Below are 15,646 nucleotides of genomic sequence, written 5' to 3'. Positions count from 1 at the left end.
GTTCAAGGGTTTGAATACTTTTGCAAACCAAAATATATGAGTTTGTATGTAATGTATGAATATAATATACAAGTTTCACTTTTTAAATGGAATTACTGAAATAAATCTACTTTTTCATGATATTCTAATTTTATGACCAGCACCTGTAAAAGAAGTGGATGCATTTTTCAACTAACATGCAGAAGCACTGACCCGAACCTAGCAGAGGATGATGTTGCCATAGTTATGTCTTGCTGTGAGAAGGTCAGCGGCCATGTCTGCAGAGTGGATGTCTGGTGCTTCTACAGAAAACCATAACACTATCTGATTGTAAACACTGTTTTGTTGGATATGGATCTAAGGCCAGTACTACAAAGTAGCTTTAACAGATGCACCTATAGCTGGAAGTCGGACATTGCAATTATCTCGGTGAGGAAACCCTCACTGTTACTTCTTTTATTTTGAAATTTATATTTTTAATGCTGTTGGTTGGTTGAGGGGTGTTGCCTTCAAATGTCTGACCTCTTACCTTGAAATCTGATCTGTTCCAGAAAAAAAAGCTTCTATAATGATACATCCAGATAAAAGAACCATCTTCCTGATAGGAATAAAAAAAATACGCTGAATAAGAAGTTACCTCCTATGTACCACCAATCCTTCTATTTTTAGTACAGGCCTTGACACACCCAACTAAAGTTGCATTTCTTATCATTTGGCAGCATGGCAGACTATTTAATCAGTGGTGGGACAGGCTACGTCCCTGACGATGGACTCTCAGCACAGCAGCTATTTTCAATCGGAGACGGCCTTACGTACAAGTAAGTTTCCCCGCATCACAATCTGATTCTGTTTTCCGAATTTCTCTGCAAAGTAAAGAAACTGTCACAAGGTTTCCTGATTTGTAACGCTTCACTTGTGCGTAACGGTGGGTGAAGTGTATGCACCAGTGCTTTGTAATGGCCAACGCATTTTGAACCAGCAGATCTGACCAACAGTGTGTTGTCTCCGATGGTCATACGGCTGAAGAGCTTTGCTCTAAAGGAGATGGGTTGACTTACAAGTGAGTAAACCAGTCCTCTTCAAATTATTAAAAATCCTCTTGACTCTCCGAATAGGCAATTGAAAAGGGGAAGCAAATTGCTGCTCTTCCAAAACATTCTGTTGATGCCAAGCGTGTTGTTGTGGACGGAAGTGTTTACCGAATAAATTCAGCTAATTGGGGAATCTGTTCTGTAAACATAGAATTCACGACTAACACCTCGTGTCACTTCTCGCACGTCTTTTTGCTCCGTTGAAGGTTCTAATGAAGCACAGAATTTCTCGCCTCTTTTCCCACTTCCCCATCTCCTATCATCCTGGTGGCACATTATGGGTCAACTAATGATAAATTATGATTTATCTGTAGTTTGCTATTTGAGCCTAATGATTCGACAGATGTGGATGTCATTTTTTTTTCTTTTTCACCCCAATTAGACATACACTCACCGGCCACTTTATTAGGTACACCACGCTAGTAACGGGTTGGACCCCCTTTTGCCTTCAGAACTGCCTCAATTCTTCGTGACATAGATTCAACAAGGTGCTGGAAGCATTCCTCAGAGATTTTGGTCCATATTGACATGATGGCATCACACAGTTGCCGCAGATTTGTCGGCTGCACATCCATGATGCGAATCTCCCGTTCCACCACATCCCAAAGATGCTCTATTGGATTGAGATCTGGTGACTGTGGAGGCCATTTGAGTACAGTGAACTCATTGTCATGTTCAAGAAACCAGTCTGAGATGATTCCAGCTTTATGACATGGCGCATTATCCTGCTGAAAGTAGCCATCAGATGTTGGGTACATTGTGGTCATAAAGGGATGGACATGGTCAGCAACAATACTCAGGTAGGCTGTGGCGTTGCAACAATGCTCAATTGGTACCAAGGGGCCCAAAGAGTGCCAAGAAAAGATTCCCCACACCATGACACCACCACCASCAGCCTGAACCGTTGATACAAGGCAGGATGGATCCATGCTTTCATGTTGTTGACGCCAAATTCTGACCCTACCATCCGAATGTCGCAGCAGAAATCGAGACTCATCAGACCAGGCAACGTTTTTCCAATCTTCTCTTGTCCAATTTCGATGAGCTTGTGCAAATTGTAGCCTCAGTTTCCTGTTCTTAGCTGAAAGGAGTGGCACCCGGTGTGGTCTTCTGCTGCTGAAGCCCATCTGCCTCAAAGTTCGACATGTTGTGTGTTCAGAGATGCTCTTCTGCCTACCTCGGTTGTAACGGGTGGTTATTTGAGTCACTGTTGCCTTTCTATCAGCTCGAACCAGTCTGCCCATTCTCCTCTGACCTCTGGCATCAACAAGGCATTTCCGCCCACAGGACTGCCGCTCACTGGATGTTTTTTCTTTTTCGGACCATTCTCTGTAAACCCTAGAGATGGCTGTACGTGAAAATCCCAGTTGATCAGCAGTTTCTGAAATACTCAGACCAGCCCTTCTGGCACCAACAACCATGCCACGTTCAAAGGCACTCAAATCACCTTTCTTCCCCATACTGATGCTCGGTTTGAACTGCAGGAGATTGTCTTGACCATGTCTACATGCCTAAATGCACTGAGTTGCCGCCATGTGATTGGCTGATTAGAAATTAAGTGTTAACGAGCAGTTGGACAGGTGTACCTAATAAAGTGGCCTGTTAGTGTATACCTTAGTCTTTCAGTACTTTCGCATGCATTAGCCAGAGGGTGTAGCATTTACTTTTGATCAATCACGGCATTGTGACCACGATCAATGCTTTAGATGTAGGGCTGCCACAAACGATTATTTTTATAATCGATTAATCACCGATTATTTTTTTCGATTAGTCGACTAATCGGATCATACATTAATTGAATATAAAACACAGAGCTTATCGTGCCAGAATGCAGCTGCTATTGTATAACCATCGTTAAATTTTAGCTATATGCTAACTAAAAATAACTGCTGTGGAAGGCAAGTTCTGCTCTGCAGATATTGTACAGGTTTCTCTTTCATTTTCTTAAAATGATCCCACACTTTTGAGCTCCGTTGCCATGTAGCCATGATACCAGAGCCTGTCTGTATAATGTCTTGTGACGTCCACAGCCTGCCCCAGTTACCACTACTGTGCATGTGTGTCAAGGACAGAAAGGCAGACGTGGCAGTGGAAGGTGTCAAAGCAGTTTGGAGAGAAAAACAAAGTTAAGAACAAAAAAAAGAAAACGATTAATTGATTATTAAATTAGTCATCGATTATTTTAATAATCGATTAGTCGTCGATTAATCGTGGCAGCCCTATTTAGATGCCCTCGCAGCGCTCTCTGAAGAACCATTAGTAATCAGCAGAAAATTCTTCAAATCCTGGCTTCACTTGTCTTTTTTTTTCTTTGTTTGCAGCAGCTATTACAGAAAACATCACTGTATTTACATGTTTTTGAATGTATTGTAAAGAATTACATGACATCTTTGGAAAATATATTAACAGATTGTGTAATGTACTGAAGAGCATGACACAAAAATAATTAGGGGTGCAACAATCCAGAAAATTCACGGTTTGGTTCGATACTTTAGTTTCTTGGTTCGATATTTTTTCGATACAAAAAAAGAGAAATTTCCATGCCCCTTTAAACTTGTAATTTATTTAAATTAATTATGAACATTTGTTTAACCTCAAAAGTACAGTTTTTAAATTAAATGCTGCAGAAACAGCAATTTTCTCAGTGGATCTGCGCTCAAAAATGCAGCCTAGGTGGAGTAGTCGAACCCAGATCCACTGATCCTTTAACACAGATCATCTTCAGAAGACAAGTTGATAAGTAAAATTTTAAAAATCTGTATTGTTTGATACAAGTGTGTATTGAACCTAAAGCACTGTTCGATACGGGTACATGTTGYACCCCTAAAAAGAATATTTTTTTTGTTTCAACCCTTTTTAAAAACATAATTATAGATAAAACAGGATATTTGTTAAATTTATACATTAGTTTTTATGTAGTGCTCTTGTACCGGAAAACAGAAGCGTCTTTATGAGAATAGAAACTTCCTGCCCTACTGTGACATTTAAAACCACAAATAGAAATGATTCTTTAGACTTGAATTTGCAGTTTTGAAACAACCGTTTTTAAAGGCTTCCTAAAGTGAAGCTCATCAGTTGGCAGTATGGGTGTAACAAGATGCTGTGCCACAAGATCTTGCAAAATTAAACGGAGAATTTCTCATTTAGCTGACAACTGTTCCACCCACCCCCCAAAAAAGCCCTGTTTTATGATTTTGTCTGGTGAAAATAACACTAAAATTGTCCTCTTTCCATTGTTTATGTGGCGGCAGTTTAAAGAAACTCATTCGTGTGAGAGGAGTTACTCATTCCTGCATTTGTCAGAAAAATGCCTCCAGCAAATGATTGCAGTAAAATAACCAGCTACACCCATTTTAGTATGATTCTGTGATTGGCACACGGTAATTTTCTTTTAATCGTTAATATTGATGTTTCTTGGCCAACTGTATTAAGCTCAGATGAACCAGTTGTTCACACGTTTAACGATAAGAAAGAGGGTGGAGGACCTGTGGATTTTGGTTTTTACTTAAAGCACTCCCATCTAGCATTGTGCATTTGACTACATTTACCATTCAAATAAAAGCCATAATCAGGCCACAGGGAAGCTGCTGTTCTCTTTAATATTCAAGCTGCTGACTCCAGTCTCTGAAGCCTGAGTGATGCAGCTAAATGCTAGCAGATGTGAGTCCTTCTGTTTCTTTGGGTGTGACCCCTCCCGTTGCAATGTCTCATCCACGACAGCTCTTCTTGTTTTTCCTCGTCCCCACCCATGCCTGAAATAGAGTAAACGTGGGTACTCCATTTCCAAAACAGATCATCTTCCATTTTTCCTCGTGTCCGCCAATAACACTCACTTTCTTTTTATTTTAGATGTGTTGCATAGTTTCATCCATCTTCCCCCTCAGAGGTACAAAGCTTCCCTTAGTCCTGGTTCTGTTCTTGCACTCGGTCTGCTGAAACCACTAAACACAGACTCTGAGCTAGACAGAAGAATGTACTATTTTCCCTCCCCAGGCATTCTCCTTGTCTTTCTCTCATTCTGCCTCATTTTGTGTTTATACAGGTTAAAAGAAGTCAATTATACCTTCTTTTTTCTTTTTTTTTTTAACTAGATTTAGGCAGGACCAAACTGTGCTTGCTATCCACTCTAAATCCCTTTATTTTCTAGAAAACGTTGCATTGCTTAATATAAACACTGGATCTTTGGTAACTGGAGGCTCCTATAGGCTTTTTTTCAGTATGGAGGAGCAGTGTGGACACCTATAGGTTTGGCACCAATGCATGCTACGCACATCCGGTGAGAGTCCCTACCCAAGATGGGTAGTTCTGACTCTTTGTTGGGGTAGCAGCTGTGGCCATGGCTAAAGACTGTGGGATGCAGCTTACTGTGCTATATTAGCTTAGTGCTAGCTGTGGGGTCAAATCCAAACTAAGCACTTTGTCTAAATCAGCTCTTTGGAACGCGTTGGCTGAATAAAACAAATCTTATTGCTAGCAATCTAATGCTACACCAAAAGGAAGATGAGCTTGCCATGGTTCGTTAGCTTGAGCTTACACCTGTGATCACACAACTGACTAGAATGTACTCAAAATAACATTTTATATTTCCTTCACACCTGCCCATCACCTCATCTCCTACCTGAGACACTCTGTCCTGCCTGAGACACTCTGTCCTGCCTGAGACACTCTGTCCTACCTCAGACACTCTGTCCTACCTGCTGCCCCTGACTCTCTGTATCCAGCTCCTAGAGATTAAGTATTAAGTATTTTACTGCCACGGTGCCACCTGAAGTCGGTCAGCTTTAAAAACTCAAGAAAATATCATGAAATAACATGAATAAATACCAGATCACTATTTGTTCTTTGCATCATTTCACTGTTAAAAAGGAAAGGTTTTCTGACCATGAAGCTCTGTTTTTATGCAGAAAATACAGAAACTCTTAGAAACTTAAAACTTTTTTTAACGTGATGAATTTATTCTTGCTAAGATAATAAAAATGTGCTGCTATAATATTTATAAGCTTTACTATATTCAGTTCAATTAAAAATACTTTATTGATCCCAGAGGGAAATTAATTGTATTAGGACATACAGGTGTACTGAAGCAGGTAGACTAAATAACAGAAATAGGCCTATTTGGTGATTTACGAATGTAAATTATAATCAATAAATATCAGAGTGGACTTGGACTCAATCTTAGGATTAAACTACAGTTTAACTGATTAAAAACAACTCAACTATTGGTATCGGACTCCGGGACATGCAGCAGCTCTGATGAGGCGTATTGACCACACCAAATTGTTTATTTAAAAGTTGTAGAGTGACCGAAACTTTTAAGCAGCTGAGCAGGCCAGCCAATCAGCAGGCAGACCACAGGAAACCTCCCAGTTCTGTCTGTCCGGGTCTGCCCGCAGCTCTTTCAGCTGTGTCTGGGTTACACATTTCCTGGTTGCTGTCGGGCGGACTAAACCATTTTGCGCCTCCAAGAGGGGGCCCCCAGAATGTCCAATATGGTGTGGACAGTAAAATAAAGTTCATTCTCTCCGTTATTGTTATCAATATATTTGAAATAAATTACTACACCAATTAATTGAAGGGCCCATTTCATTTGGGAAAAAATGAAATCAGGACTTCCATGGGCCCCTCTCCCTTCTTGGGCCCTGGGTACTCAGGTCCACCCCCCACTTCCACGCCCATGCCTGTGACCACTCTTGGATTAAAACTAAGCCACTGTGGGAACAGTTCGCAATGATGTGGTTACTGCTCTTAAAATTAAACACCGACTTACTCAGTGCAGTCCAGACCGAAGCAGGAAACTGCTTTCGGCGACATATTCCTTTGCAGGATGCCTGAGGCTGTTCAACAGCTAAAGAAGCTCAAACAAACTGAGGGAGCTTAGTTGTAGTTTCTCACAAAAAGAATCTGAGAATGTGTGAGAGTTAGTTGTTTGACCAAGACGGTACAATGTGGGCTCAACCTTGAGCACACATCCTTGGACATTGGAGCTTCTGTAGTTGGTCACGCCAAGTCGATTTCCATAGTGATACACCAAGCTGAATTAGAAAAATACTACAAAAAGATGCTGATTGAAGGTTGTAACGTAGTGCTTTGTAAGAAATATTACTATTTTTGGCCTTAAAATGTCTTTTCATTCACATGAAATCATTTTTATGTGTCTCATTCGTGTGTTTGCCCAACAGATTTTCCAGTTTTTCCTGTTAACCCTTTGAGTCAACCAAAAAGAAGAAAATGTATCAAATAACAATTCAGTAGTTGTCTCCACAAGTTGATTTGCACACAATCTGTAGATCCATTGTCATACTGAAGTGCGGTCATGTTTTTAGACCTCAGTGACTCAGTCTTGATCATCTGTTTTGCATTTTTATCTTTCAGTGACTTCCTGATTTTACCTGGCTTCATTGACTTTACCTCAGATGAAGTGGTGAGTGTGCACATGTTTCTGTAAAGCATTAAAGGGCGTGTGCTCGAGGTTTGTTAGTGTAGAAAGTGTACAACTGTTAGTTTATTTTCTTGCTGCCCTGCTATTTTTGCTCACTGTGGTCACCAACTGGCTGCTCCTTGTGTTTACATTCATGTCTGCTCGCCTGCTCATCGTCTCTCGCGGTGGATGAGTTAATCTCTGAGCTTTATACAAAATCCTGCTCTTCTGCTCAGCCATCTCTGAGGGGTTTTAGTTTAATTGATCTCTAATCTCCGTTTTCTTCAGCGTTGAAAATGCTGCGTTTACAGTAGGCACAGATAAATTTGTACCTTTTCGTTATAGAAAAATCCCCAGTGGTCATTAAATTGGACGAAAGCAGCCTTGTTTATGTTTTGAAGCTACTTTTCTACATCAGGCGCAGGGTGTCTTGAATTTGTGCAGGGTACAATAAAATCTCAAGACTGTTTACTGGAGCAAAATCTGCTCAAAGGTCTCAGTTGGTCAGCTAATGATCACCCAAAACCCACAGCTAAAAACACCAAAGACTCAGARCAGAACATTAGACTGTCCTGAGTCATGATCTAAATTTTAAATGTGGAAAGAGCTGAGAGACTTAAGGAAATTGCTTATTTGCATTGGTTTATTTTCGTGTGTGTGTATGTATATGTATATATATATATATAAATAAAGCACTGCCTGATATACAGTACTTTATTTCTTTTGTCAGTTTAAAGTTAATTAACCTTTCTGTTTTTATATTTTTCTTATTGAAACCATACAAACAAATTAATCTGCATCTGTATTTGCCTGCAATGTTTTAAATTGGTTACAGATCTCCTCTGAGCCTTGGACTAGTTTTTTTCACTTGAGAGATGAGTGTAAATGTTCATAATTTTAAAAACTTTATAGTGCTTCAGGTTTTTGCGTTCGTTGAGCATGTAGAAACTTGCTGTGAAACCATGTGTGTAATGTAGCTGTGGGGCAATTCTCTAAAGTTGTACACTTTTCATGTGCTTCTCTAGTTGAGCAGGATGGTGCAGCAGTTTGAAGGGAAACTGTGTGAATCTTCACACCTACATCATGAACCCTTGAGAACCACTGCGGGCAGCTCCCATAGTTTACGTCTTTGTCAGATAAAGAGCGAAGCTTTGACCACTGTAACTCACTGCTTTCCCATGTGTGAGGAATGTGGTTATTTYCCCCCCCACCCTGTGGAAGAAAACAAAATCTGCTGGCTGTTGTGGGAATGGCAGAGTAAAAGTGAAGTAAAAGGAAAAATTGTACAATTTTCAGATGGTCAGGCTTCTTCTGCTGAAATGAAGCTTTATTGTATGGTGCAGGCATCGCTATCACTTTCATCTTTTTAAAACAAACTCACTGTTTTTTTTGTAATTTATGATAACATTCTTTTACTTGGAGATTTAAAACTGTCAACCAGACAAGGAAAAAAACACAACCTTACAGCATTCAGCAGTTTTTTTTTAGTAGAGTGTGCCTCCTGGTGGACAATGGATGAAATGTCATGTTTGGGTTTTTCCTCTCTTCCAGGACCTGACATCAGCTCTGACCAAGAAGATCACTCTGAAAACTCCCCTCATCTCCTCCCCCATGGACACAGTCACAGAGTCAGCCATGGCAATTGCGATGGCGGTAAGAAAGCACTCAGTGTTTATATAAAACTGTTTTTTGTGAACAAAAAATACTAAGGTGATAACCAGTGTTGTTTTCGATGACGAAATATTTTCCTTGACGTCCCCTTTTTTCATGACGATAATGAGACGGTAATGAAATAAACATAGTTCTTTGATGACTAAGACATGACGAAAATTGTGTGAGTTTTCGTTCACGAGACTGGACGAAAATGTTAATCGGTCGTCTGTCAATCATTTAGAATTCAGAGTGGAGGGAGGGACATCCGCACTGTTGCACACACAACAGCACATACCTTTTCCTCCCGTTCTCTTACAGCCTGCGCCGCTTCGCAAAAAAAGAAAAAAAGTCCGTCCGTCACCTGTAGCTTGCTTAACCAGGGTCCAGGGAGTAACGTCTCCACCATGATTAAAAGCTGTCGCACGTCCATCCTGAGCTCAGAAGCTGTTTGTTTACGTTCATGACAAAAGTAAAACTCTTCTTTGTGTTTATTTATTTTTTGGTGAGGGGGACCTAGCAACTGTGCATGTCAGTGCTTCTTTTCAGAATAAAAGCCTGGTGCATGTAAACACTCGTTTGCACAAGTTTAATAGTCTGCTAAGTTTAGGACTGCATGATGTCCGTTTTTATAAATAAAATGCATCTTCATGGTCCTGGCTGACAAGTTTGAGTTGAACATGTGTGTTCCCCTTTATTGCTGTATGTTTATTGCACTTTAGCAAATTCAGAGAAATAAAGCCACAAAGTGAGAATGTTTTTGGCATTTTAAAAGTAACACAAATTCACAAATGTTAACACACATTAGTCAAATAAATTTGTAAAGACTAATATGTTGTTGTTTTTTAAGACTAAAACTAAACAATTTTTTAAGTTTCCATCGACTAAAACTGGACTAAAACTATTAAATATAGAAATGACTAAAACTGAGTAAAACTTAAGAATTTTTTTTGTTCAAAGGACTAAGACTAAAATTAAAATGGCTGTCAAAAACAACACTGGTGATAACTTTTAAAATCTTTTCTGATGGGTTTCAGCTTATGGGAGGCATTGGTTTTATTCACCATAATTGCACGCCAGAATTTCAAGCTAATGAAGTGCGCAAAGTCAAGGTAAATTAATATTTAAATATTGATTTTCTGTATTTTCAGGCAGTTTATAAATGGTTAKAGCAGTTTGGATGATTTTAGAAAAAGTGTACAGCCCCCTGGTGGTCATTGTATAAATGTGTTTTTGTTCTCTGTATATCACTGAGATGCCTCTGTTTTTCTTTTTCTTTTTTATTTAGCATATGGTAATTGTCTGTCTTATGTTTTATGTGTGTTTCTGAGTGTTTTACTACTTTGTTGTTGTTTTTTGTGTGTGTTTTGCTGTTTCATTTCCTATGAGTGGAGTTTGATTTTTGCTGCTTTACTCACACAAAAAGCATCACAGTAAATATAACTGTAATCTAAGACCTGTTCCTGTCTCTTGGGTTGTCAGAGGTTTGAGCAGGGCTTTATCACAGACCCAGTCGTGATGAGCCCACACCACACAGTCGGGGATGTCATTGAGGCTAAAGTACGACACGGTTTCTCTGGGATTCCCATCACAGAAACTGGAAAAATGGGCAGCAAACTGGTGGGAATCGTCACCTCCAGAGATATCGATTTCCTCTCCGAGAAAGACCACAGCAGACCTCTAGAGGAGGTGTGAAATTTTACAAAAAGCTCAGATACTTCATTTAAAAAATATAACTTAGTTGCTTTAATTCGTTTATCACATTTTATTTTTCAGGCTATGACRAAAAGAGAAGACTTGGTGGTGGCTCCAGCCGGAGTTACTCTTAAAGAAGCCAACGATATTCTGCAGCGCAGCAAAAAAGGTGAATCAAAGTAACTTTTATGTAACCGCTTGAAAGTGTTTTCATGTACATTTGAAATTCACATTTTACTCTCTCCAATTAGGCAAGCTTCCCATTGTGAACGACAACGACGAGCTGGTGGCCATTATCGCCAGGACAGATCTAAAGAAGAACAGAGATTACCCTCTGGCTTCAAAAGACTCCCGAAAACAGCTTCTGTGCGGCTCGGCCATCGGCACCAGAGAGGACGACAAATACAGACTGGACCTGCTGGTGCAAGCTGGAGTGGATGTCGTCGTATTAGACTCGTCACAAGGCAACTCTGTGTATCAGATCAACATGATCAGCTATATTAAACAAAAATATCCAGAGTTACAAGTTGTGGGAGGAAATGTTGTTACAGCAGCCCAGGCCAAGAACCTGATTGATGCCGGTGTGGATGCTTTGAGAGTTGGCATGGGCTGCGGCTCCATCTGCATCACACAGGAAGGTACACTACACCAGAACATACGTAGACATCTGCTTTGTCAACATAAAACGCTGCTAAATAAATGCCATGACTGAAAGCTGAAAATAACTGAAGCGAATCAACACAAATGTTACACTTTAGCTTTGCTTGCTTGTTTTGGATGGAGACTGAATGATTCAAGTTGCAACAAAAACCCAAAGCATCTTCCTTGATTATTTTTGACCCCAGTCCTGATCTGCATCGCCTTGCTTTGTTCGGTTTCCACGTCGATCGCATCCGCTCTGTTTTCCTGTCTCCTAGTGATGGCATGTGGGCGACCCCAGGGAACCTCTGTGTACAAGGTAGCGGAGTACGCCCGACGCTTCGGCGTGCCGGTCATCGCCGACGGCGGCATTCAGACCGTGGGCCACGTGGTGAAAGCTCTGTCTCTTGGAGCGTCGACTGGTGAGAGCTCGTCTCGTTTTCTTACYGTTTCGTACAGCATATTCTGAACTTTATAACACAGCAGAGGCTGGGTTGTGTAACAAGCTGAATCTCCCTCCTCTCCCGTTCCAGTTATGATGGGCTCGTTGCTAGCTGCAACCACCGAGGCTCCCGGAGAGTACTTCTTCTCAGACGGCGTGCGGCTGAAGAAGTATCGGGGGATGGGCTCTCTGGATGCCATGGAGAAAAGCATCAGCAGCCAGAAACGTTATTTCAGGTTTGTGGGTGCTAATAATTAGGGCTGGGTATCGATTCAGATTTCCCAAATCGATTCGATTCACGATTCAGTTTGATTGCTTTTTAAATTAGTTAAGGATGTCATGCAGTAACACATTTATTTTGAAACAGAAAACATTCTCAAAGGAATTAATTCTTCAAATAGAAACTACTGTATTTTTCGGACTATAAGCCGCACCCCACAACATTAAAAAAAACAGTACACCCAAAATTGTCGTCAAAAAAGTGAATTCAACATCAAAACATAAAAAGCAAACCTTTAGGAATTAAAGTTTGGAGGAATACGGTTCATATAACTGACCTTATTTTGGTAGTTTTCTTTAACAGCTTCTGGTCCAACAAAACGTCTCATTCATCGTCCTCCGGCGCACTGAAACCATCGAAGTCCTCCTCTTCAGTGTCAGAGTTAAACAAGCTGAGAAAAGCTGCGTCACACAGCGGTATCTGTTGTCCTCCCGGGGTAATGCTGTCTCTGAAGCTGTGGTGTCCTCTTCACGTAGCAGTCCAGCCTTTTGGAACCCATTGGTGATGGTGGACTCATTCGCTCTGCTCCACGCTGTTAGGATCCACTGGCAGACATCAGGAAATGACGCTCTTCGCATTCGGCCAGTTTTTGTGAATGATTTATCCCCGTCAGTCATCCAAGCCTCCCATTCAGCCCTGAGTGCTGCTTTAAATACACGATTCACACTGATGTCCAGGGGTTGCAAAAACTTTGTTGTACCTCCAGGAATAACAGCAGGAATKGAGTTTGTTTTCTTGATGGCTGCTTTCACCGAATCCGTGATGTGGGCCTGCATGCTGTCCAATATCATGTCTGTTGAAGATCCGTCGAGTTGTCTCTGCTACTAGCTAAAACAAAATGGCGCTACACCCCAGGCTAAGTATGGTCGCTCGGCTGTTGACCGGTCGACGCGCCGTCACGTGGTTGTTCGGCGTTCGTTTTCGCACTGACCTTTCATAGTTTCCCTGAGAAACACCGAGCCYAGCTGCTGGGAAAGCCCTCCCGCTCCAGCATACGTCACTGCATGGGATTCCTTCCCCGGGGAGTGCAATGCGGAAAAAAAAAAAAGTCCGCGGCTCTTCACTCGACGTTTATCCACAAACTGGTCCCGGATTAAGCTCCAAAGTTTTTATCAGTCAGATTTTACCGTGAAATGTCTGTTTTATCCCCTTTTATGAGTTTTTGGCCATTGACGATCTTTAAATCGCTGCTTCCTGGTACAACAGTCGGCTCTGGAAGCGATCGCTTTTTTCTTCTCTTTTTTTCCTTTCTTTTTTTGAAATGAGTGGTTGAAGCAAATGCAGCATAAGAGCCCCATGGTGGCTGAAGAAAAAAATCCACGTATAAGCCGCACCGGACTATAAACTAAGTTCAGGAAAAAAGTCACGGCTTATAGTCCGAAAAATATGGTAATTCTTACTTGGTGCATTGGTAAAATAATAAACATTAGGGGCAAACTTGTAAACTGGAGTTTAATCTTGAAACAAAACTGTCTGAAGTTTCAAAGGGTTTAAACTAAAAAGAAATTGCAAGAGAAAGTGTTGTTGATACATTAGTGTTTAAGAAACTAAGAATAATTTTTTTGATCACTAAGAAGTGATGGAATAAGGTTACAGGAGAAGAGGTGGGATAATATAAGTGTACTTCTGCCCGCTCTTTTGAGAGTATGATAATTGTATATTTGCAATGTTTCTGTTACCTTCTGCTCAATAAAACTTAACAAGAAGAAAGAAAAAGAGAGAGTACTTCAGCTAAAACCTTCCATCACTGTGAATTACATTAACATGTTTCATAAATTTAAAAATAATATTGGTAACAAAACTAAACGATTTTGTTAGACTGTCATCTTTCACACATTTATACAGGAGGAGAACAGTTTCAGTCAGATGTTTACACACTGCAGTTTTGTTCGAGCCGCTCGAAGCTTCGTCTCCCGCTACCGCGTCCAAGTGCAAATCTTTGCAAACAGAAGATGTCATGGCTTCTGTGATCAAGTTCTAATGAGAATCCGCTGCTAATGTTTGTGATTCCTTTCTTTTGTTATGCCCCAGACAAATTGTTGTCGGGTGCTAACGTTGGCGCTGAACGTAAATCAGATGTAAACGTACGGAAAATGGATTCAGATCAATTAATCAATTTTTTATTTTTTTTTTAACCAGCCCTACTAATAATTCATCTGAAGTTAGTAATAATAAAGCTAAGTATTAAAAAAGTATTGTTTAATCCACAGTGAGGGTGACAAGGTGAAGGTAGCCCAGGGGGTGTCTGGTTCAGTCCAAGACAAGGGCTCCATCCACAAGTTTGTCCCTTACCTCATAGCAGGCATCCAACATGGCTGCCAGGACATCGGCGCAAAGAGTCTCTCTGTCCTTCGGTGAGTTGTTTTTTATAAATGTGTGGCCCGCTGGTTGTAATCTAAACATTTACGAGCATCACCTTTTAATAAGGTCTCCATTTTCTTGTAGTTCCATGATGTATTCTGGGGAGCTGAAGTTTGAGAAGCGGACTATGTCGGCACAGGTGGAGGGAGGCGTTCATGGGCTTCACTCGTAAGTACCCCCTTCAAGAACAATACAGAAAACTAATAAAACAAATTAGACCTTTTCTTTTAAATTAGACATAAATAAATAAACCAAATTGATGGTTTTGTTACTGGTAGCATTAATAGCGCTTTTCTCACTGAAGGTAAGTGAAATAAGTTTCAGGTCATCAATAACAACTCTGAAATTCAGTTCTTTGAGGTTCAGAGGTAATTCAACAACTTTAAAAGAGAAAAAGTTGCAAAACTGGATATTATTAATACTAGTAAAAAAATACACTCTTAAGTATTAACGAAGAACATATTAAATAGTTACTATCATATTTTTCATAAATTGTATCTAAAACCAGAGGTCTATAAAGTACTTGAAAAAATAACTAAGTAAAATTACATGAACAGAAAATGACTTTTGTAAAAATAAATTTTATTGAGGAGAAAACAACTCAAGTAAAAGTCATAAAACTGTTCACAAAAATTTGGAAAGTAAGAGTACTTTTACTTACTCTCTAAAAAATAAACAGTTGAATTTACTGAACCAAACTGGTTCCACTAGCGCATAAACATCTTTCGTGATGAGTTCAAAAATGTTTAATTTTGTAATGAGTAACTAGGTGTTTCATTTTAAAGTGAAGATGTGAAAGTATCATTTTAGGTTCAAATTTAACAAAATAAAAGTAAAAGTAGCTATTTAAAAAAATGGTAAAATTACAAATCCTCGAAAAAAAAAAACCTACTTAAAGGCACAGTGTGTAGGATTTGTTGTTTTCAGCGACATCTAGTGGTTGAGTGGTTGAATCATCCTCGCTGGTCCTCCCCCCACCCCCACCCCCGCTTCGAAACGCAAAGGAGTTGCTACAGTGTCAAAAACCTTTGATAATTCCAACCGCGATGTCTACCAGCAGCTTCAGGGCTAGTGATGTTTCAAGTGGTAAG

At 40.2% G+C, this 15,646-nt stretch overlaps 1 protein-coding gene across 5 annotated transcripts in view; it reads left to right on the top strand.

Moving 5' to 3' along the window:
- impdh1b (IMP (inosine 5'-monophosphate) dehydrogenase 1b) overlaps positions 1–15,646 on the top strand; it is a 23,270-nt gene that overhangs the window by 5,386 nt on the left and 2,238 nt on the right. The window contains exons 1-13 of one of the 5 annotated variants that reach the window (XM_014004192.1): positions 97–408; positions 699–797; positions 959–1,039; positions 7,443–7,491; positions 9,040–9,141; positions 10,176–10,250; positions 10,621–10,827; positions 10,915–11,002; positions 11,085–11,471; positions 11,751–11,894; positions 12,006–12,150; positions 14,405–14,548; positions 14,640–14,723. In XM_014004192.1, the coding sequence (XP_013859646.1) occupies positions 700–797; positions 959–1,039; positions 7,443–7,491; positions 9,040–9,141; positions 10,176–10,250; positions 10,621–10,827; positions 10,915–11,002; positions 11,085–11,471; positions 11,751–11,894; positions 12,006–12,150; positions 14,405–14,548; positions 14,640–14,723 (1,604 nt within the window). In that variant the 5' untranslated portion in view covers positions 97–408; position 699. Of the gene's footprint in view, positions 1–96; positions 409–698; positions 798–958; positions 1,040–7,442; positions 7,492–9,039; positions 9,142–10,175; positions 10,251–10,620; positions 10,828–10,914; positions 11,003–11,082; positions 11,472–11,750; positions 11,895–12,005; positions 12,151–14,404; positions 14,549–14,639; positions 14,724–15,646 lie in introns of those variants that run through there. The other 4 variants (XM_014004190.1, XM_014004189.1, XM_014004191.1 and 1 more) reach the window with 4 other exon arrangements.

The sequence above is a fragment of the Austrofundulus limnaeus genome, unplaced genomic scaffold (assembly GCF_001266775.1).
Source record: "Austrofundulus limnaeus strain Quisiro unplaced genomic scaffold, Austrofundulus_limnaeus-1.0 Scaffold22, whole genome shotgun sequence".
In the NCBI taxonomy this organism is placed as follows: Eukaryota; Metazoa; Chordata; class Actinopteri; order Cyprinodontiformes; family Rivulidae; genus Austrofundulus; species Austrofundulus limnaeus.
The sequence above is the reverse complement of the archived record's forward strand: the minus strand, read 5'-3'. Positions and strand labels throughout refer to the sequence as shown.